The sequence below is a fragment of the Lutra lutra genome, chromosome 10, assembly GCF_902655055.1.
Source record: "Lutra lutra chromosome 10, mLutLut1.2, whole genome shotgun sequence".
NCBI lineage: Eukaryota > Metazoa > Chordata > Mammalia > Carnivora > Mustelidae > Lutra > Lutra lutra.
The window spans coordinates 16,767,029-16,790,030 of record NC_062287.1 but is presented as its reverse complement, the minus strand read 5'-3'; the positions used below and the strand labels follow the sequence as shown (position 1 = coordinate 16,790,030).

General features: G+C 44.6%; 1 protein-coding gene across 2 annotated transcripts in view; it reads right to left on the bottom strand.

The window, feature by feature from the left end:
- Positions 1–18,960: 18,960 nt before the first annotated feature.
- Positions 18,961–23,002, bottom strand: part of GRIK4 (glutamate ionotropic receptor kainate type subunit 4) — a 422,274-nt gene continuing 418,232 nt past the window's right edge. For both annotated transcript variants that reach the window (XM_047693414.1, XM_047693415.1), the window contains one exon: positions 18,961–19,906. In XM_047693414.1, coding sequence (XP_047549370.1) covers positions 19,550–19,906 — 357 coding nt within the window. In that variant the 3' untranslated portion in view covers positions 18,961–19,549. The remainder of the gene's footprint in view (positions 19,907–23,002) is intronic.

Sequence of the window (23,002 nt, the reverse complement as noted above, 5' to 3'; positions counted from 1 at the left end):
TTTCTAGTTTCCCACTCCTTAAGAGGACTTCCTCATTCCTCAGACTTCCCATATTCCTGGCCTCCTTTCCTGCTAGGTGAATGACCTCACTTCAGACTTCATTAATAAAAATAAATACCATCAGTTGAAATTTATCTTCCTATACCTCCCCCCAAAGACCTGCACTCACCCCTATTTCTTCTGCTGCTAAAATGGAGAAGGTATCCCTCCACCTGTCAAAGGCCAGTTCCTCCCTTTGGGTTCTAGATATCTTTTATTCTCATCCACCCAAAGTCTTCTACCTTCTGGTTTCCCCCTTCTTTTTATGCTTCACCAGTGTCTTCCTCTCTACTGCTCATTCCTATAAACATGCTCTAGTATTTCCCATCTTCTTGCCTTCACATTCTATACCCTTTCTCCTACTGCTTTATTTTTCTGCCCTTTCTCAGGAAAGTTTCTTCAAAATAGCTGGCTACACTTGTCTCTGCTTCTTCTTTCATCATTCCCTCTTGGGTTGACTCCAATGTAGATTCTCTTTCCAGCCCTCTCCACTGACCATTCTTATGAGGGTAATTAATGACCTGTTTTATTTTAAATTCACAGTAGCATTTGCTTCCTTCAAGCTCTCCCTTCTTTTTGGCCTCTGGGATCTTACTTCCTCCTTGTTTCCCTCTGTCATTCTGTCTGCTCCTCCTTACCCTCCTTTACTGGTCTATTCTTCTCTGCCCTACCTCCAAATATTAAGAGTTCCCTAAGGTTCCTGGGGCTTCTTCTTTCCTTGTCCTCTTTGATTTCTCCCTAGATCATGTCATCTTTTTCCCAGGACTTAGAGAACATCTTCATGCTAATGAATTCTAAATCACCAGCTCAGGCATCTCTCAACCCCCAGACTTAGATTTCCAACTGCCTTTCTAATATTTCCATATAGATAGTCCTTAGACATCTCAAATTTAACATGCATCAAAAGATCTCAGTCTCCTCCCTGCTTTCCCTCCCAAACTAATCTTCCCCATCTTAGTAAACAGCACCACTTTCCACACCAGCTGCCAAAACCAGTAATGTGGAATTCATTCTTGACTCTACCAAGTGCTGTCTACCTCCAAAATATACTTATCTCTATCTCCACAGATGCCTGACTCACATAGGCACTCTATAAATATTTATTTTATGAACAAGCAAATAGGGAAAATGTTTGTTTGCCCAACAAAGAAACATGGAACAGGTTCCTTTGAGTCTAGTAGAAGGAGAAGTCAGTGTTCCTGTTCCAGGATCAGAAGACACTGGACTCAAACACACTGAAAAGAGGTGGGAAAAATATTTCCCCAGCTTCTGAGATAGGAAGGAAACATGCGTGGGGGTAGAGAAGAGTCAAGGTGGCTAGATCATTCTGAGTCACAACGTTGTGGTGTGCAGAAAGGAATGCTCACATAGAACAGGCAGGAAACTCTTTGAGGCCACTCCTTGGGAACTTTCTCACAGAAGAGTTTGTAAACTCAGAGAATGAGGCAACTCTTTGAAGAGTCTATTTAAAGGGCTATAGTGTCTTAAGAAGAGGGGCGCTCTGAAGTAGGTAGCATGGAGGTCAACAGCAGTGTTGGTGGTAGTAAAGCAACAGGGGAATTTTAGAAGCTACTCAGCATTCCTGCCAGTGAAAGGAGGTCTAGTGAAGGTGAATTTCCAAGCCTCATGTTCTCAAGTCGCTACAGGTGCACTCTCTCTCTCCTCTCTCTTACACACACACACACACACACACACACACACACACACACACCTTTTGTCAAAAATGTCTGGTAGAAGCAACATCTTATCTTTTGGAGAATCACTGTCCATATTTGCATTATAAATACTCCAAGATGTCCTGTCATAGAGAAAAATGCTTTAACTTTATTTCATACAGTATATCCCACACATGTTTGGCCTTGGAGCCCTTTGTCATGGAATACCTTATACCTTATAACACATCACTGCACCCTACTGTTCTACAAAACACAGAGGATTGACTGCAGGGAGGCCATGTTTCCTTAGCTATGGACTCAGGCTTGGTGAGGGGTCTGCAAATCCCGTATGGACCAGACCTTGAATAAATAACAGCACCTAAATACACATGGCCCCTTAAAAAATGTACATCCCCATCTTTAATTTTAAAAATACTAATGCTTAATCACTGGACATTGAACATATAACTGTGATCCTAGTATGTGGAAGCATGAAGAGTAATTTCTCCTTCAAAAGGGATCTTTATAAGTAAAAATTTGTGGCTCAACCATCCTTAAAATGACTTTGATCTGATAAGTAATAACAACTGATATATTTTGGTGCTTAATATACTAAGGTACTATACTAATTGCTTTATGGGGACGGTCTCATTTACTCCTTACAGCAATCCTATGAAGCAGGGACTATTATTACCATCTTCCTTGCATAGGTGAGAAAAATGAGGGTTAGTGAAATTAAGTGCAACAATTTGTTGAAAGCCATCCAATATGAAGTGGTAGAGCTGGGATTGAAGCAAAGAGCCTGACTCCAGAGCCTACAGCTCAGCCATTAGGCTGTGTGTCCCTCATCCGAGCAACCTGTCCTGGAGGGAATGAAGCTATGTGTTCAAGCTTTTTAAGGAAAGAATAGAGACTTTTGTGTCCTGTTTTAGGGCAGCTAATTATGTTCCTACATGTTCCTGAGGAACTTCTCTGTGGACCTCTCCTCCACAAGACCAAGCTTTCCCCTTTTCTCCATTAACTCTACAATGAAAGAAGAAAGCACACATTCCAGAATTTTGAGGAAAATGAAGGCATGAAAGAAGGAAGCTTTCCTCACACTTTTCCCTCATGACATCACATCCATCTCCACCGCACCTCACTAGGACTTGGTTCAACAAGAATTGGGAAGAGAAGAAACAATTACGGACTGAGTTATGAAGTAACTTTGCTGGTGGGAGGGATATGTCCCTGCGCCTTTCCTAAAAGAGGGTGGTATGCGTTGCTTAGAATGGAGGCCCATCACCTCACCTTTGGCCATCATCCTGAACTGTGTGTCCTCTTCTCAGTCAGGGACAAGGCACATGATTTGAATGTCTTAAGATATACTTTTGAACCTACAGTAAACGTTAATATATATAATTTTTATTTCAAGCAGAAACACCAGAGAGCAAAATTCAGGAAGTGTAATGGCGGTCCTTCGTGCGTAACAATGACAACGATTGGGGAAGTAGGAGTTCTGAGTCCTTGACTCTCTACCCCGTAAATTATCTGTTGAGTGCGCTGCTTCATGTCTCAGATTGGCACTGCTCTGCTCTTTCCGCATATGGAATAGGTTGTTGCTTACACATACACAATGGCAACCCATCCCAGAGAGCATCCCACCAGGAAAATGGAAGATCAAATTGCTTCCCTGAACTGTTTTTCTTTTAGCAAGTTATTTTCCAGAGTTTTCCCAGCATGTCTCAAGCAGCAATTCAATACCTCCTCTCCCGAGGTGCGACACTATATTCTAAATGATGTCCTGGGAAAACACTTACTTAGGATCTAGATGGGAGTTAACAATTTAACTGCCTTTTTTTTTAAGAGCTGCATTTTAACACATGCATAGGAAGGGTCTGTGGGAGAAACAAAACGTCAGACTAGTCTATGGTATATTAATCTATCCTTATACCACCCAGAATGACAACACTACATAATTTCTTTTGTAGATTAGTATGGAGAAATATATGGCGCATATATATATATATATATATATATATATATACACATATACATATGTGTATATATATGTCTCAATGTGTCTTCTCCCAGCTAAAAGCAGGGTGAAAGAAGAGAAAAGAGGGGCAGGAACGAAGATGACTCCAAGACCTAAAACATGCACACACAGTGATGACAGTTCGTAGACCTCACGCTGAGCTTTCCAGATGTGGATTCAAAGGAAAGGAATCTTGTCTGCTCAGAGGATTCCATGGGATCAAACCAATTGCTCAAGGGATTTTAAGCTGTTTTTGGCACTAAAATCAGGTAGGGGCTCTGGCTTTGCCAGAGGCCTAGTGAAACAGACACCATATAATGAAGTGAATTTCATATCCAAACACAGTCTCTACAGTAGAGTCAGTCAGGTTCATCAGGCTGTTCCTCATAAGGGCCCTCCAGCTCAGCTAGAACATCTCACCAAAGAGAATACTTCTACTGGGGGCCAATCTACCCTATATAGTCAGCTCTCTGCTCATCAATAATGTGCAAACAGTAGAGTTAAAATGAATCCAGAAAAACACTATATTAATAAAATGGATGGTCTGGTTATCATCTGAGTGCAGAAAGTTACATCTTACTAGTAAATGCTTTACTGACTTAAATTTTGATCAGTTTGTAAATTTCCTATGCCTTTCCCATCAGCATCATAAATATTCAGAGGAGGGTATAGTTGACAGCAGTGAGAAGTGGCAGCCTGGAAAGGGATAATCACCACCATCACAAGCTCTACCATTTCTTTATTTGCATTATCTCTGCACTCCTCCCAGTAACACTGCAAGAGGTTCTATCTTACAAAATAAGTCACTGGAGGTTATCGACACACCTCATTTTACTGAGCTGTGCTTTATTGGGCTTTGCAGATATTGCATCTTTTGCCGATTAAAGGTTTGTGGCAACCCTGTGTTGAGCAAGGCTATCATGGCATTTGTCCAACAGCATCTGCTCCCTTCCTGTCCCTGGGATACATTTTTTATTATTCTTGCAATATTTTAATCTTCTGTCTTCATTATACTCTTTATGATGATCTGTGACCCGTGATCTTTGATGCTGCCATTGTAATGCTTTTGGGGATCTCACATACGATGGCAAACTTAATTGATAAATATTGTTTGTGTTCTGACTGCTCCGCCAATCAGCCATCCCTCCATCTCTCTCTGCCTCTCCTCAGGCCTCCCTATTTCCTGAGACATAATATTGAAATCAGACCAATTATTGACCCTACAATGGTCTCTTAAATGTTTAAGTGAAAGGAAGATTCACACGTTTCCCACATTAAATCAAAAGCTAGAAATGATTAAACTTAGTGGGGAAGGCATGTCGAAAGCCGAGAAAACTAGGCCTCTTGAGCCAAACAGTTAGCCAAGTTGTGAATACAAAGGAAAACTCCCCGAAGAAAATTAAAAGTGCTCCTCCGGCTCCTCCTGTGAACACATGAATGATAAGTGAAACAGCCTTATTATGATACGCAGAAAATTTTAGTGGTCTGGATAGAAGATCCAACCTTAAGCCAAAGCCTAATCCAGAGCAAGGCCTGGGCTCTCTCCAATTCTGTGAAGGCTCAGAGACGTGGGGAAGCTGCAGAGGAAAGGTTGGAAGCTGCAGAGGTGGGCTCATGCGGTTTAAGGAATGAAGCGTCTCCGTAACAGAGAAGTGCAAGTTGAAGCAGTGATTGCTGATGTAGAAGCCGCAGCAAGTTCTCCAGAAGCTCTGGCTCCGACGGCGAAGGTGGCTTCCTGAAACAACAGGTTTTCAGTGCAGACGGAACAGCCTTCTGTTGGACGAAGATGCCATCTAGGGCTTTTATAGCTAGAGAGACATCAAAGCCTGGCTTCAGAGTTCAGGCTGACTCTCTTATTAGGGGCTCATGTAGCTGGAAACTTTAACTTGAAGCCAGTGCTCCCTTACCACTCCACAATCCTAGGGCCCTTAAGAATTATGCTAAATTGACTCTGCCTGAGCTCTGTAAATGGAACAGCAAAGCCTGGAGGACAGCACAGCTGTTTACAACCTGGTTTATACTGAATATTTTAAGCCCACTGTTGGGACCTACTGCTCAGAAAAAAAGATTTCTTGCAAAATATTATTGCTCATGCAATGCAGCAGGTCAACCAAGAGCTCTGCCAGTAATGTATGAGGTTAAGGTCGTTTTCATGTTTGCTAACACAGCAACCATTCTGCAACCCATGGATCAAGGAGTGATTTCGACTTTCAAGCCTTATTATTCAAGATATACGTTTCATAAGGCTATAGCTGCCCTGGATAGTTGATTCCTCTATGGAGGTAGGCAGAGTTAATTGGAAATCTCTAGAAAGGATTCATCATTCTAGATGCCATTAAGGACATTCGTGATTCATGAGAATCATGAATCATTATCAACTTAGCTGATAAAACAGTGGCAGGTTTGAGAGGACTGACTCCAATTCTGAAAGAAGTTCTACTGCGTGTAAAACGCTATGAAACGCTATGAAACAGCATCGTACACTACAAAGAAATCGTTCATGAAAGGAAGTCACGTGATGTAGCAGACCTCACTGTTGTCTCCTTTTGAGAACTTGCCACAGCCACCCTAGCCTTCAGCAACGCCCACTTTGATGAGTCAGCAGCCATCGACATGGAGGCAGGATCCTCCACCAGGAGGGATTATGACTCTGAAAGCTCAGATGATGGTTAGCACTTTTTAGCAATAAAATATTCTTAAATTAAGACATGTACATTTTTTAAATCTATAATGCTATGGCATAGTTAATAGACTATAGTAAAGTGTGCATATAACTTTTATATGCACTGAAAAGCCAAAACATTCATTTGACGTGCTGTATTGCGGTGGTCTGGAGTTGAACCCACAGCACCTGCAAGGTATGCCCGGGTAGCCATGCAATGAATTGCCAGAGCTCATGAGTAGTGGAGCGGACTGTAACTCCGTTTCTGACTTTCCACCATACCAAGCCGCCTCTTTATTTCTACAATTTAATTAGGAGGCTCCCCCCGCCCCCCATGTCTTACGATCCCTTCCTATTTTGTATGATTTTCTTCCCAGTGGCACAAGAGGACTAAACATCATTTGAAAAAAGAAATCACTTGTTGATCTTTTGAGTAGAATTAATACTCTAGTAGAGGGGGAGAAAGCACTTCTCAATCCTTGCACTCTGTTGGTACCAACAGCGCAATCTGAGTTCTTGAACAGTCTCGTCCAGATTTCTGTTGACTAACACATTCTCATTAAAAGGCACTTATCTGCATTCCTGTACTGAGGTCACTGCCCTTTTTTGTGCATTTGTGATAGGGAGCTGCTTTGGGGGTTGGTTTTCCCGTTTGCACCTGTTTCATTTCTTCAGCACACATCTAGGGCCTGCCAGCACTGTACAGTGACCCTCCGCGTGTTACAGATGCACTCAAACCATGAGCGGTTTCCTTAAGGAAAAGTGTCCTTGTTGATGTGAGATCCATACTTCCACCTCCCGAAATACCTAGCTGCGGCCATGTCTATATAATTAATGCTGCTTTGAAAGAATAGTTGAGCAAACATTTTTCTCAATGATTAAACTTGAGAGACTGCATAGTTCACCTGGGATGCAGGGTCTGCACTCAATATTATATCAAAAGGCTTATCCATATGGAAATATGTAGAGCTCGTTCATTCACTTTTACAACTGTGAACTGTCTCAGAGCACTGATTAAATAATAATTTTAAAAATCTATCGCTTTATTGGTGTACATTTCATTTTTTTTCCAGTTTCTTAAAAAAAGTCTGTTTATTTTGCTGTTACACACGGTTGCAGTGAATCTTCTCATTCGTGTCTACATGTGAACATTTCCAAAAATTTTTCTGGAGCGCGTGCTAAGAAATGGAATTGATGATTCACTGGGTGTCCCTCATCTCTACCTTTATTAGCGATTGTCAAATTGTTCTCCAGTTTACATTCTTAGCAGCAGTAAATGAGGAGACTTTCTTTGACCACACATCTTCATCAGCCTTTGGTTTTATCAAATTTTTTTTTTAAGATTTTATTTATTCATTTGACAGACAGAGATCACAAGTAGGCAGAGAGGCAGGCACGGGGTGGTGGGGGAAGCAGGCTCCCCACTGAGCAGAGAGTCCGATGTGGGGCTCTATCCCAGGACCCTGGAATCATGACCTGAGCCGAAGGCAGAGGCTTAACCCACTGAGCCACACAGGCGCTCCTGGTTTTATCAGATTTTTATTTATTTTTGCCTACCAGACGGGTATGAGATATTCCACTGTAGGTTTTTTTTTTCCATTTAATAAATACTTACTGAGCATCAGATGTTATAGTGGGAAGAGTTACTTTCTTATTACGTTACGTTAGTCACCATACGGTACATCGTTAGTTTCTGATGTAGTGTTCCATGATTCGTTGTTTGCGTGTAGCGCTGATGGGTGTGAAATAGTCCATTGTAGTTTTGAAGGTCTTCAAGTGCTTGATAATAGCTGACTTGGTAGCTCTATGAAAATCGAGCTTGTTCTAAATGAAACAGATACTACATAAGAAGAATTTATTCCATGAGGTCCTGATGACGGTGGTCAAGGAAACCAGTTGCTGCCAGTGCTTTGAGGGGTTATACTAAAAAATAAAAATGTCACTGGTATTCATATTTTAACAAGTTGTAAAAAGTTCTTCCCCTTTTTCTACTCAGATTGGGTTATGAATTTGGTGTTAGCAATAAATAAATTAGTCAAGATTGGCACCTATCTGCACAAGGAAAGTGTTGCTTAGAAATGAAAAGACAGGTATGTGGGGGGGTGCCTTGGTGGTGCAGTGGGTTAAGCTCAGGATTCTTGGTTTCAGCTCAGGTCGTGATCTCAGGATCATGAGATCAGGCCCCACGTCCCTCTCCACACTCAGCTCAGACTCTGCTTGAGTTTTTGCCTCTCCTGCTTGTGTTCTCTCTCAAATAAACAAAAAAAGGAAATGTGAAGACATGTCCTGGGACATGCTTGAAGATGTTCTCAGGTGCATGGGGTGGGGCAGGGTGGAGTGGAGGCATTGGCCCCTGAGGTGCCTTGTGAGGCTGGGCCATGCTCTGGGGACCAGCCACAAATCCCAGGCCTGATTAGTAAATTGCCTCTTAATCCGTGTTTATTTTCCCTTTGTTATCTCTGAGCCTTTAATTAAGTCTTATTTCATCATTTTAGCCTTATCGCAGCCCTACTACAGGGAAGGAAGGAGAGAGACTTAAATCCCCTTGAGTCTGATTTGTGAAAGAGTAGAAATGGCCCGGAGACAAAGATGGCGGCAACAGCGATGGGTGACGAGACTCCAAGGGAAAGGTGAATCTTGAGGGGACTGAAATCTGGTTATCAATCCAGTCTCCCATTCTTGTGTAGAGATTTTACCTCCATTCCGATCTCGGAAGAGGTGTAGAGGGAGACAATGTCCCTCACTGGCTGCTAGGCAGGTGAATCCTGGCTGCCTCACTTGTGAAATAAGGCCCCTCTTCCTTAGTTTCCAGGGAGTCGGCATGATGCTGCAGAAAGAGGGTGCTCTTTGCAGTTGGCGAATCTGAGTTCACATCCATGCTAGGGGAGGTTTGTGAACTTGGGCAAATTACTTTAGCTCCCGGAGCCTCCAGTTCCTTAGCTCTACAATAAGGGTAAGAGTGCACACACTCTTAACTTCAAGAGTTACTATGAGGATGAAATAGGATTGCTTAGGTGAAAGCACCTTGTATCATGTCTGGAAAACAACAGACACAGAAGAAATATTCATTCCCTTCCTCCCCCAGCCCCACCCCTCTGTCCCTGGGACCAGCTTCCTTGCAACCCAGCATCTTTGGAGGCAGGTCTGCTGGCCCCGCACCTTGCGTGAGCCCCCAACACCTGCACAAAAGTTGACCTCTCCCAGGCCTTGTCTCTGCTATTGGATAACAATTGACTGACAGTGATTAGCTTCATATCGTATACTCTATGAATAATTTCAGGTACCCCAGCGTATTTATGGGGGAGAGGCAGTATCTGGGGGACAGCAGGAACCCAGGAATAATTAACACTAGCCTCCAGATCATACCACGTACCTTCAGCACAAGCCTTAGCTGTTCCATTTGGAAGTAAATGGATTTTTCTCTGAAAGCCCCCAGGGAGCAATCATTGTCCTCACTGCCCTTAAGGTAACTGCCTCTCTTCACTGCTAGAAGAGATTTAGGACCAACAGATGAGATTATGATTATCCATGACACTCTTTGGTCTTAAATTAAAATGCTTTCAGTGGTGGGTGGCTGGCTTAGTGGCTGCCTCTGGAAACTTCCATCTCTCAGTTAGCATTTCAAATTTGCCCCTGCAGCAGCATCCTCCTCTGGGAGGAAGACGCCCCTGATAAGGATTCCAAACAGGGCCTCAGCCCTGTGCTTACCCACAAACACTCAGCTGACTAGAAACATCCTTCCCTCTGGCACCACAGCCCCTTCCTGGCCCTCTCAGTGGAGCCACGGAAGATCAAACAAGTTTAATCTCTGACCCCCACACTGGCCACCTAGCAGGAGTCTGTCTTTAGGGCAAGGGGGATCTGAAATAATTCATGTTGCCCTCACCACCGTGTTCTTTCTCTGCAGGAGGCTGTCGGCTGCTTAGGGCTATCAATCTGACATACTTCTCTAGTTCTACGCGGAGACTAAAATACCATTTAAGTCTTATTCCAACAGTTCTCGAATCATGTGGGTATTACCAAGCATGAAATCATCATCTCAAAAACTCAATTTTAAAGAGCTGGTTCTTTGGGAAAAATACCAAAGAACATTTCCCCCTGTTTACTCTGAGGTTTGCTTTTTTATTCCCCCCTCAATAGTGTGGTTATTGTGTTTTTCTTAATCTTTGGAGATTAGGTTTCAATTTTTCACCTAGGCTCCAGTTTGCCCATAAATCTCTTCATTTTGCTTCATTTAAATGTTTTGGCCAACTTCATGGTTTAATAATGAGAAATAAAAGTGGAGTCTTAATGACTATTAAGGAGGGAATTTTCATTTCATCTGGAATTAAAAGAGCTGTTAGAGAGGCGGGCACCCCGTCAGACAAGCTGTCACAACCTTCGCTGGAGCGTGCCAAATGTGGCTTGATATTATAAGTTTCTTTACACCCAGGGCACTCCTGCAATAACGATTGCTTGAAAATCCTTCAGATCCACCTGATGGCTATGCCCCTACTGATTAAGCTGGGAACTCTTCATTGAATTCAGGCCATCTGAGAAGCCCCCTAGGTCCCCGGGGTGTCCCTCACATGCTGCCCATCAGAGCTAAGGCAAGTTACCCCGTTCCAGAATGCTCCAGCACAGGTCATGTAATGGGGGCCCCGAGACCACGACGATCAGATAACCAGGCAACAGAGAGTACTGTTTCAACACCTCCGCCCGAGTGGACAAAACTATGAAAAGTTTTAAAACCCCTTTCTCATAGGTTGACCAGTGGAGAAAGTTAACCACCGCATGGCTACATCGCCTAGAATTCCCTCCTTGTCCCAGAGCTGAGAGGAAACCCTAGCTGGGTAATTCCCCTTGTGCAGAGAAAGGAGCTCCGGTTTCTTCTGCTTGTGCAGAATATAGCGAGTCCTCTGAGACAGTCCATGGAGAGGCTGCTTGGCCTGGGTAGGATAATGAGGACTGGCTGGAGCTGGATCAACCTATTTCTACTGGGGGCTTGTTGGATGGTTAGGGGGGAGGAAGAACTTCAGATTCCTCTATCCTAGCTAACCCCTCCAGGTAAGTACCGCCCAGGCCACTTTCCTCACCACGGGTCACCTCAAAGAATTATCCTACAAGTATCCCATCCTTCATTTGACATTTAGTCTTATGTTGTCTTAGGTGAGAATGCTTTGTGCACTGGCCTTTTACACAGATTGTAAAAGTTCAAAGGTCAAGAACCTTGTTCTATAGTTTTGATTCATTCATTGACTGATAAACAAATCAGGGACGAAGCCACTCATGACTCCAGCACCTACTATGGCAGAGGGCACTGAGCAAGGCTTACTGTTTGCTACTCCAGGGACCCCAGAGAAGTGCGGTACCTAATTTCCGCCTTCAAGTAGCTCACAATCTTGTTGGATAAGCTCAGTGTGTATGGAGAGAAAGATAATGCACTAGCACACCATAAGGTCACCATGGTTCAAAAACACATAAAAATCACTAGAAGAAAATTTTACGAGACCAGTGCTCTGACCCCTGAGCTATGGAGCCATCACTAGAAGACACAATTTTAATACTGAGTTTCTTTAGGTACTGCCATTTGGGTTCCTTTGTTTTTTTCTTCTCCTTTTTGGATTTTTCCAAATTTTCTATAATGCATGTGTATTACTTTAATATATATACCTGAACCTTAAGGAATATGTTCAGGAAAACAGCATTTTCGAAACTCGCCAAAACTGACGAGACTTCTCAGTATGGTAATCAGTCTATATGCCAGAGTTGTAACTCGCTGACCTTCAAACTGTGACGGTGTCTTACGTTTTAAAAGCAAACCACCAAGGGGAGAGGTTTGGGTTTTCCTCGCAAGTAGGAGGAGACTGAACTTGATTTTGATTACGTTGGTAAAGAAGATCGATCCCCATTGTTCTGAGCAAGTACCACCTTGATGGACTTATATTGAAATGGATAGCCCACAAAACCAAGTTTTGGTAATTATATTTTGAGCAGAAATCACTTTTTGAGGATAATGAGGAGAGAAGGGAAAAGGCTGATTGATTTTTCCAAAGCTGGCATATGGGAGTCGGGAGGCTGAATCCTTCTAACCTAGAGAGAAGGCCTGTGGACAGCTGGAAGAAAATATCCCCTTGTTCTTATCGACTGGAACTCACGCTCCACCAGCCCATGATGCCATCAGCCTGCTCTCCCCACTCGGTTCGTGCCCAGTAAAATAAGGGAAATCATATTCTTGCCTGGTATAAATTATTAAGTTGTTCTATGCACAACTGCTTTAGATCAAGTGTTTCTTAACATATTGCTGCCACTCAGTGTCCCCCTGCAGCATTTTTATGTACGTTCGGTCTCAGCTGAACTTGCCTCATTCATTCAGACATTCCTTCATGGGAGCTCAATATATGCCAGGAATCCTACACTGAAAGAATAAAAGATGAAAAAGGCAATTTCTCTGCACTTTTCGTGTCTTACTCTGGTTGGCGAGGGTAAGAACAACACATGTATCATGTACATATAGTTCAATGTGACAGAAGACGCTAAGGGCCATTGAAAAGGTTTGGGAATGTTCAGTAGAGGGAGAGGTTACTTCCTTACTCCTCTGCAGATGGGGGTCACTGCAGGCTTCACAGGGGGAGATGGTATGTGAGCTTGTTCTTCAATCGGTAAGCTTTAGCGATATAGAGATGACTGGGAAGGACATTCTGGGAGGCAAGCATTGTCCAAGCGAAGACAGATGAAAAGCACGGAATACACAGGATCAAGCCGGGACCAGGCAGTGGTGTGGATGGATTGCAGGGTGGATGGAGGGTAGGTGAGAAAAGGGTCTGGAGAAGTTTGAAAGATCAGCCTGGGCCAGATCAGGGAAGACCTTAAATCCTCTGGAAATAAGGGCAGGCTCAGCAAACCTGCTGCTGTCTTTGGAACAAAAGATGTACTAGCTGAATAAAAATGTTACTTCTGAATTCTGTACTTTATTGGCCAACTCGACCACTCAGATTTTAATAATTCCATTGTCTTGACCTTTCTGAAAACCGTTTTCTGCCTAAAATGGACATGGCTATTGATAAGGACAGAGTGTAAATGGAAGTCAACCTGCCTTACTGTTGTTCTCACAGGTTATGTTCAGTAACACTATTGGCTTTGCTTTTTGTCTGCTCACTTCTTAATGCTAGAGGAACTTTGCTTGGCAGCTGACGGGGACAGGGGGAAAGAGGTTTTAAGAAGTCAGCTCAGGCATCTTAACACTCAACTGGGAATGGGGGAAAAACACCTTTTACTTCCTGCATCTACATATACGGTTGGCTTAGAAATAAATTACATCAAAGATCACTCAGTGGGAACTAAGCCAGAGGACTAAACCTGGCAATATTATCTAACAGCACAGAGAAAGGCTGAAGTGCAAATGCAAAGCGTTCTCTCTCTTTTGAAATGGGCATAGGGAGCACTGACATAACCTGCAGGTCTGTGTTAAACCACACACACACACACACACACACACACATATGCACACACACGCATGGTTCAGCCTATGTAAGGGGAAAGGGAAGAAGCAAAGAAAAATAAATCTCTCTGTACAGAACTATTTTTCACCTGATCCTCCTCAAGCTAGTTCTTCAAGTCCTGTTCCCACACTGGAGTGCGTGGGCAGACCCAGGCTCCTGGTAATGCTGCCGGGTGCTGTCTGCCTGTCTGTGGATGACTTCTTGACCTTCACATTTGACCACGTTTTGGGGCTTTGACGTGCTTTTCCATGCTCAGCTAGTGCTCCAGGATTACAGATAATGTAGAAATGGAAGTTACATTCTGTTACTCTTAATGGCAAAGCTACCACAAACCTAATCAAAACAATCCAAGTAGAATAACTTTTCAGGCAGACTCCGTTGTACTATGGATAACAGGATGGTTTAATGGACTGAAAAGGAAAATCATTCTCGGTGCTCCTATACATCACAAATGGGGGGAGGTTGGTTCTGAATTAACTGTTCACATTGGTTCCACACCTTCACTTCTGTATTCACACTCCTTCCCCCCAATTTAAAAAATATTTGAGCTCATTCTCCACTTGGCACCATTCCGTTGCCTACTTCAGTTAGTCTTTCTGTATCCTGCAGGGCTAGGCTGTTTGTCTCTGCAGCGAATCCTACTAATGTAATTTAAAGAAACCCAGGAATGAGACAGAGGTACAAATCCCCAGTGTTGACAGCCAACAGGAAGGCGCACGATAGGAGAGCCGGAATCCCACAAAAAGGAGCATGAGGATGAAGGCAAAAGCGATCTCTCATCGTGAGAGTGCTCAATTCAATGTGAATTAACCACAGCGCACGCCAAGGGAGAAGAAGCAAAGCCTTGTTTTTCTAGCCTTGAAAACTGTTTTTAACAACCCCAAGTCACAGTCCTGCTTCCTCCACTAAGCCCATCTCCACCACGTGGATAGGGGCCTTGGCCCCTCTGAATTTCTACGTGGTTTATATTCCAAGTCACACACTCCAGCACTTGGATATCTCATGTCTTACTTCCATCGGTCTTCATAGGTGAGCTCTGTCTGCCCAGGCAGAATAGAAATAATTTCTTCCCCTTCCTCACTACATCCCACAGAATCTAATGTGGTGCTGTGTGTTAAAGAAATCCCCTCTCAAGGTCACTCACCAATGTCAAAACAGTGCCAACAGGATGAGAAGTCCTTTGGTCCCTCTGACTTCTCTGGCATAGTCAAGAGAGAACATCAGGGTAGGCACAAGGAGTATGAAAGTGAGCAGGATCTTTCAGCTAATTTTCTAGAAGGAGGATCATTGCAGTCACATGTTTGATCTCTATCCTCCATAATATGGAGTCAACACAGTCTTACCTGTCACTAAGGTCAAGTCCCCAGACAAAACCTCAGTCACAAGGCACTGATTCCCTGATGCACTTCAATACATCCCAGCCAGTGAAATATTTATAGGCACGCCCTTAGCTAATATCTGGACAGATTAGAGCTCAGTTTCTGCATGCTCCTTCCTTCTTGGGCTCTCAAGTCTTCTGTCATTTTTGACCAGAGAGGTCATTTTCCATTTGGTTGCCTTTGTGAATTTTCTTTCTCAACACCGGTGCTCTTTGTATAATATTAGCATTTTTTCATTCATTCTCCAGATTTAGGAGTATGGCATTAATAAAATTTGAAAAATGATATTCTATCAAGAGTGACAGAACTTCTCTTACCTGGTGGTCTTTAAATTGTAACAGGTTTGTTGACACCTTCAGTTCTAAAACTTGCCCACTTTTTTCCCTCTAGAAGCCACACTAAGTTGTAAAATATCTCTCTCTTTATAGGTAGATATGTAGATAAATATTTATACTCATATATATATATAAATGCATTTTTTAATAAAACAAAGTAAAATATATATATTTTTTTCTCTGAAGGCTTGACATCTCTGAGGCACACTCTTGGATGACCAGGCTGACACCCCCTTGGGGCACCCTTTGGGTAACAGTGGGGATTTTCCTATGGGGAGAAAGTCATCTTTCACAGAAAACACGGGAATAACTCATAACTCAAGGCAACTAAAGGTTTAATTTCTGTCTTGAGAGGGCCCCATAGGAAGCACCAGCCTTCAGCAAAATCCTTATGAAAGGACTCCTTCTCTGAATTTTCCAAACAGGCTTCTTTGTTATTACCCCAAGAGAGTGAACAACCAGTCAGGGAATTAAATCTCCCTTATCGTTTCCAGACTATTTTACCTTGCTGTGCACACCCCATTGGCGGGAGAGCCACAAATGGTTCCTCATGCTCCACTCCAACCACCAATCTGCCGTGTCTGAAATGCCCCAGCCCTTGCTGGCCTCACGTATTTGACTCCTACACCATGGGGAAGTCCCCCTTGGATTCCAAAAGAAAATTCAACTCCTTGGAATCCAAAACTAATAAACTTTCACAGAGTGGCCCCAGGTGGATTGGTTATCACGATATGTCAGTCTCACCTAACCAATAAGGCGGCCGGTTGGCAAGTTCCCAGGACGAATATTCTCCTATGACCATTGGATTAGAGGAAGCCAAAAGATTTTCGGCCATCTACACGCTCAACTTACACCCCACCTGGGTTCTGGGGTAGAGATCTTGTGACGGTTGGGGCCCTGCAAGGCAATTAAAAGAAATAAAGCAAAGTATTATATTTTAATTGATGTAATCTTCAAGCTCCCAGTGGAATCTGGGGTGATATCTGACTAGAGTTACCCCAGGTATCAATTGATGGCTATTCTGTGAAAGTGCATTTAGGAAGACAAAACCCTACGAATCCCGAACTTCATTAACATGTGTATCCGTTTGGGGGGGGAGGGGGGTTGGCTCAGACTCCCAGGACTACAAATTGAAAGAAGCCACCTAGATTTTTCTGGGATCTGAACAAAGGCCAAAGGGGGTGGGGGAGTTGGAGAAGGTAGAGCGGGTGGAGAGAGAGAGAGAGAGGAGGGCAGGTGGAGGGGAAGACCCAAGTAGGTTTATATTTTTATTTGCTTTTAGCGTACCTGGATGTCGGACACACCAAACTATCCTTCCCAAACCCAAACAGCTTTCACCCATCACTAACACTTTAGGGTTTGTTTCTGTTTTATTGTAAATATTCCAGTTGAAGAAAGATAAACAGACAAGAAAAAACCGCTTTATACAGTATACAGAGTCAGATAGAAAATACAGAATGGAAAAGAAAGCCGACAACCAACAGATAAAAAGTGGAGGAGAACCAAGGAAGAGGACTAGCTGGTTGCAGGTTCACTGACCAGCTTGGGTGAGGCGCAGCGACAGTCCCCACAGCTAATAGAAACTGTCTAGCGCTGTCAGTCTTATCTTCACTTCACGCGGTGAAGGACACAGACTTCATAAATGATTCATGGGGACATTTATTTCACTAATCCATTTAAAAAAGTTAGCTATTGATCAAGATATCCTGCTCATAAAAACAAGTTCTTTAAAAAAAAAACCAAAAAACAAAAATCAAAACAAAACAAAAAATCCCTTCCCGCCCCAGTGTGATCTGACAGTAGAGACCACATTGCTGGAAGCAAGGAACGGAGCTGTGGGTTAGAACAGTGTGGCACCGTTGGGGTCTGAGGTCAGGCGGCCTTCGGTGTCCTTCCCACCAAATCCACGAGACTCGAGGCAAGGTTGAAAAAAATACTCGAGTCCTCTCAGAGCTTGCCATCATTTGATGGTTAAAGAGGAAAAAAAAAAAAAAAAGGTTCAAATTCATGAGAGAGAAGGTCAGCCGGCATCCTTAAGGGAAATCATCAGGGCCCCATTTTGGCCCCCAGGATGGCAGTTCTAACTAACAGGACTGGCACAAAGAAGCTGTTGAACTACCCAAATGGTAAAAACAAAACAAAACAAAAAAAACACCAAAACACCAAAAAACCCATGGAATTAAGCTCATCATCTTCCAAAGATGTCTTTATTTTAGTACATTCAGAACAGAAATGTGAGGATAGTTGGATTCAAGGTGACGGTGGTGGTGGTGGCAGCAGTGGTGGTAGGGGCTATTTATTTCTGTCTCCCTCTGAACTGTCTAAGTTTACAATCAGGAATTGCATAGAATTTGTTTTCCATCAGAAAATGAAAACTGCGTGAAACTCCCAGCTGGTGAAGCCAAGCAAAGGTCACAGAAATGCTGGCAAGCTCTTCCCCTCAGCTGAGTGTGTTGGACCCCGCAAACATCTCACAGAGAAAGCAGTAACCAGCAGCCATCTGAGAGCCTGGAAAGCATCAGTCGTTCTGATTTCGGAGATGGAAGAGAAGTTAAATATTTTACTCAAACTCACATGAGGGGACTTCTGCCCCAGCTGAGGTTAGAGCTCAACAGGCCCCAGTTTCCAGCCCTGGGTATATCAGCTGTGAGACCCCACCTGTGTCCTAGGAACCTGGCACGTTCTTGATTATTTAAAGGTCTTTCCACTTAATAAACACGCACAGCACACGCTCGCCCCACATACACGTGCGCGCGCACACACACACACACACACACACACTCCTGCTCCCAGGTCTCACATCTAGTAGAAAGAAATCACCCAATCCACAATAGTCTTGGGGGTCTGGCTTCATAGGCAGTACTGAGTTTGGTTAAACAGATGCCCTTGACAAAGGATGCACCATACCTATAGGGGGACCCCACCCCCCTTCTCCCCTGTGACTAGCACATTCCATCTGAAGCCAAGCCAGGGTATGGGAAAAGTGTTTTACCCTCACTCCGCTCCTTAAGCAAGGCCCCCAGACACCTCATGCATTCTGCTCTCCTCCCCTGTCTCTTTCTTCAGAGATCACCTTCACAAAAGACCAAATCAAACCCAGTGGTAGTGAAAGTCAGAAAGAGAGAGAAAGAGAAGACATAGTAACTCCTGAAATCCCAGGCATTTCAAGGTCTCTCTGAGTAAACCATGAATTGATTGGATTTTGGCATTTAAAAAATTACTTTAATGGACTTTTGAGACTCTCCACCTTATTTTCCCCAAGACCCTTCTCCTACACTCTCTGGAGCCCCCAACCCCCACTCAGAAAAGAGAGGTCGGCACCTGAAATCCAATGCACTGGCCGCTCCATGTCCTAAAATTTAGGAAAAAGAAACGGATTATTTAGACTCCCCCTCCAAAAAACAAAATCAGAAAGACCCCACCCCCCAAAAAACAAATGGCTAGAATTGAGACAACACGAAGAAGAAAAGTGGGGCAGGGCGGGCGAAGGTGGGGGAAGGGAAAACAAAACAACATTAACAAAAATATACAAATCCAGAAAAGAAAAACTTCCCTGTTGAGTTTAATTTGTTTTCCTGTAAGAACTAGACCCAGGGTACAATGGCCCCTTCCTAGGGGAAATTCCACTGATGATTCCACCAATTCATTGGACAGGTCTGAGCAGGGACTCCCACCCCAGACTCTGTAATTCTGGCGGGAGGGAAAGGCCCACTGGGAGAAGATGGGTCCTTGTGGCCAGGAGGGAGGGTGTCCCCTCGCAGCTGGGGTGCAACGTCTCTGGGGGGTCCCAGCTCCCGGCCCCGGGCGCTGGCTCTGGCCTGGGCGGCAGGCTCTCTGCGCTCTTTCGGTCGAGTTCCTGGATCCAGGCTCAGGCGAGAAGCGTGGACGCCGCCCGAGTCCTGGCTCCCCGCGGGGCGCAGCGCTCCCCGGCCGGCCCTCCCGCCTCCCCGCCCGGCCTGCACGTGTCCGGCGCCCCCGGGGCTACTCGGGCTCGCTGCTGTTGGTGGTCTTCTCCCACTCCAGGCTCTCCTCGCTGCGGGCGGGAGACGGCCGCGCCCGCAGGCCCTGGAACCTGCGGCACTCGGGGCAGACGCGGATGTGTGTGCAGCCTCGGGCCACCAGGGCGGCCTCCTGGGCCAGTCTCTGCGCCAGCTGGTCGGGCTCCCCGGCCCCGCAAAGCTTGCCGTTGCTGAGCGTCGCAGTGCCGCGCGGCCGGCGCTCCTCGGGAATGGGGGGCCGGGGCGGAGGCACCCCAGCTCGCCGCCTGCGGGGGTGGACACTGTCCTGACACAAGATGATGCTGCGCAACTCGGTCACCATCTCCTGGCAGACGGACACCTAGGGGGGAAGGAGGAGGTCACGGTCCAACGTCTCAGAACCAGCCCCTGCGGGTCCCTGGCGTGTCCCTTGCACATCTGCTTGGGTGGCCGGGGGCGGGGGCAGTGTCTCCGAATTGAATAATCGTAGGTATGGAGATATTGGGAAGACCTGTCAACCCATCCCCTCATTCCACCCCCCACTTAGCATTTGAACGCGCTCCCTACCATCGTGCTCCACACCCCTGCCAGCTGGTCGCCTAGTCTTTGCGGCACACCTGCAAAGACATTGGCCTCACTATGTTGGGACAGAGCCCATGAAACAGTTCTTCCCTCTACAGACGTCACAATTCGTCTTCCTAAAATTTTCTTCCATCCATCCCTGTTAGATTTATACCCTGAAGCCTACTAAGTAAATAGCCTGTCTTCTGCAGGTCAGTGTTTCAAGTACCTGAAAAATTCACTCTCCGTGAACATTCTGTTCTCAGGCTAAAGACTCTCGTTCTTTGGGTCGAGTGGTTATAGCTAGAAAGAATACGCACTATAACAACAAAAGGAACAGCAATCACCACCCTCTAGGTCCACAGCCTCCCAAAAAGAAATCCCCGGGTCCAGCTCCATTTCAGAATATTTTAGATTTTAGAGTGGTTTTACAATGCCCATGCTCTATACTGTGTATCGAAGCCAGTGGGGTCTAGGGCAGACCCTATATTCAAACACATTAGAAGCTGTTAAGAGTAAATCCTGAGAGTTCTCATCACAAGGAGAAAATTGGTTTTCCTTCTTTTTTATTGTATCTGTATGAGATGACAGATGCGAGCGAAACTTACTGCAGTGATCATTTCACAGTATCGGTAAATCAGACCATTACCCTCTATGCCTCACACTTACACCGTAATGTATGTCAACTATTTATCAATAAAACTGGAAAAGAGCCCATTAGCATTTCTGTAGCAAAACGTTCATACCTTTACACTGAGTGGGACGAAGACCGCAAACAGTAACGCTAGCCTCGGACCTGTGCAAGTTTTGTCGCCCAGTGTACTTTGTATAAAATTTATTTAAAAATTTGGAACTTTCCAAGCCTTTTAGGTTTCAGAGTTGTGGGTGAAGAATCATGATGCTGCACGGCTGCTACTTCTACTCTACCCATTTCACAGATGTGGAAAGGGAGGCTCAGCGAAGTTATAGACCTTGTGAAAAATCACCTGACTCACCAAGAGCTGGCCCAGAATTTGAACCTAAACCTATCCACTCCAAAGTACGTGCACGCTCTGTTTAGTTCTCTACTCTGTGCTGGAAAGGACGCTTTCCGGGACGACGACAGGAGAAAAAAAACCTGCTCTTTCATGGTCTTTCTTCCAGTCTTCTCATTCTATCAATGGAATGGTTGTTCTACTGGAGCCAAAGAGCTAATGGAGCCTTTACTCTTCATTTTAGCTCTTGGAAGTCCTCAATGAAGTTTTCGAGGTATATCCTGAGGGTGCTTAAGCTTTTAAGAATAACCAGATCCTCTATCTGGAGTGGCTGCAGAGAAGGAATATCATCTAATGGGATACTACCCATTTAGACCCTTCCTAAACTGAGCCCTGTTACTAAATATCAGAGACTCTGGGCAAGTCCCATAACATCTCTGTGCTTCCAGTAATAACTGTAAAGCTAAAACAATAGCACCTGCCTAATCTATTACATGTGACAAGACATACATTTATCGGCTGTCAACTATGTATCAAGCACTGTGCTTTGCATGAAAATAAGATAGTGGCCACAGTCCTGCCTTTTAGGCAATACAATGTTCAGTAGGGAGGCTGATATGAAAATAATTGTAATACAATGTCTAAGTGCTTGATCAACAGGTTGCAGTGGTGTTGGAAAAGAGGAGAAATGATCAACTCCTCCTATCCAAGGATGAAGGCAGGAGAACTGGGGAAGGTTTCAGAAAGGAACCCCTGAACTGAGTCTTACAGAGTAAGTAAGTAGCACCATTATTTCAGGAGTGGACAATTCAAGAAAACCAGTAAAGTTGGGGGAAGAAGTTGGGGTGGGGCTGGGGAACCAAAAAAACCTGGTGTCAGGCAAGGCAAGGGAGGAGAAAGCTTCTGGAAGCTTCTGGAATCTTCTGGAAGGAACTGTCCACTTCATGAAGGGCACACTGAGGTCCAGTAAGGCCCCTTGGGTTCTCTTTGGTTTTGTCTGTTGGGAGAGGTTAGATCTCTTAGCAGTGACTTTTCAGTGCAGGGGTGGGGAGGAGCCAGACTGCTCTGCATTGAGGACTGGATGGGAGGTCAGGAACTAGAGACAGCTGGATCCCCTGGTTTGGAGGAGGGGAAGGACAGCACAAGAGTAATAGTAACACTGCTACTATTTTATGGCTTTTTGTTGAAAAGCCCAGCATGGAGCCCAACAAGGGGCTTGAACTCATGACCCTGAGGTCAAGACCTGAGCTGAGATCAAGAGTCAGATGCTTAACTGACTGAGCCACCCAGGTGCCCCAATATTATTATTTCAAAATAGAAGATAAACTTGAGCATAATTTTAGATTTTGGGGAGAAAGCAAGAAGCAAACATATAAGGGAGAAAAAGGCAAGCATAAAAGGGAGAAAAAGGAAAATCCTGGAGTAGCCAAGGGAAGTTGGATGAGGGCAGAGGCAGAGGGGTACCCAGGAGCATCTGTGGTGGCTGCAGGGGTGGCTTTAGCTGTGGGTAAAGTTTTTAGTGGGATTTTATTTTTTTTATTTATTTATTTTTTAAAGATTTTATTTATTTATTTGAGAGAGAGACAGTGAGAGAGAGCATGAGCAAGGAGAAGGTCAGAGGGAGAAGCAGACTCCCCATGGAGCTGGGAGCCCGATGTGGGACTCGATCCCGGGACCCCGGGATCATGACCTGAGCCGAAGGCAGTCGTCCAACCAACTGAGCCACCCAGGCGTCCCTTTAGTGGGATTTTAATTTGGGGCCAGCCACTCCTGATTTTGTGGGAGTGGGCAGGAGTAAAATTAACCATTACGCATGAAGGGAAAAAGGGACGTGACGAGCGGGTGATGGTTTGGAAGTCCTAGTGGGTATGGGAAAGAGTCTGAGCACAGAAAAGTAAAAGGACCAGAAGGCAGTGCTGTAT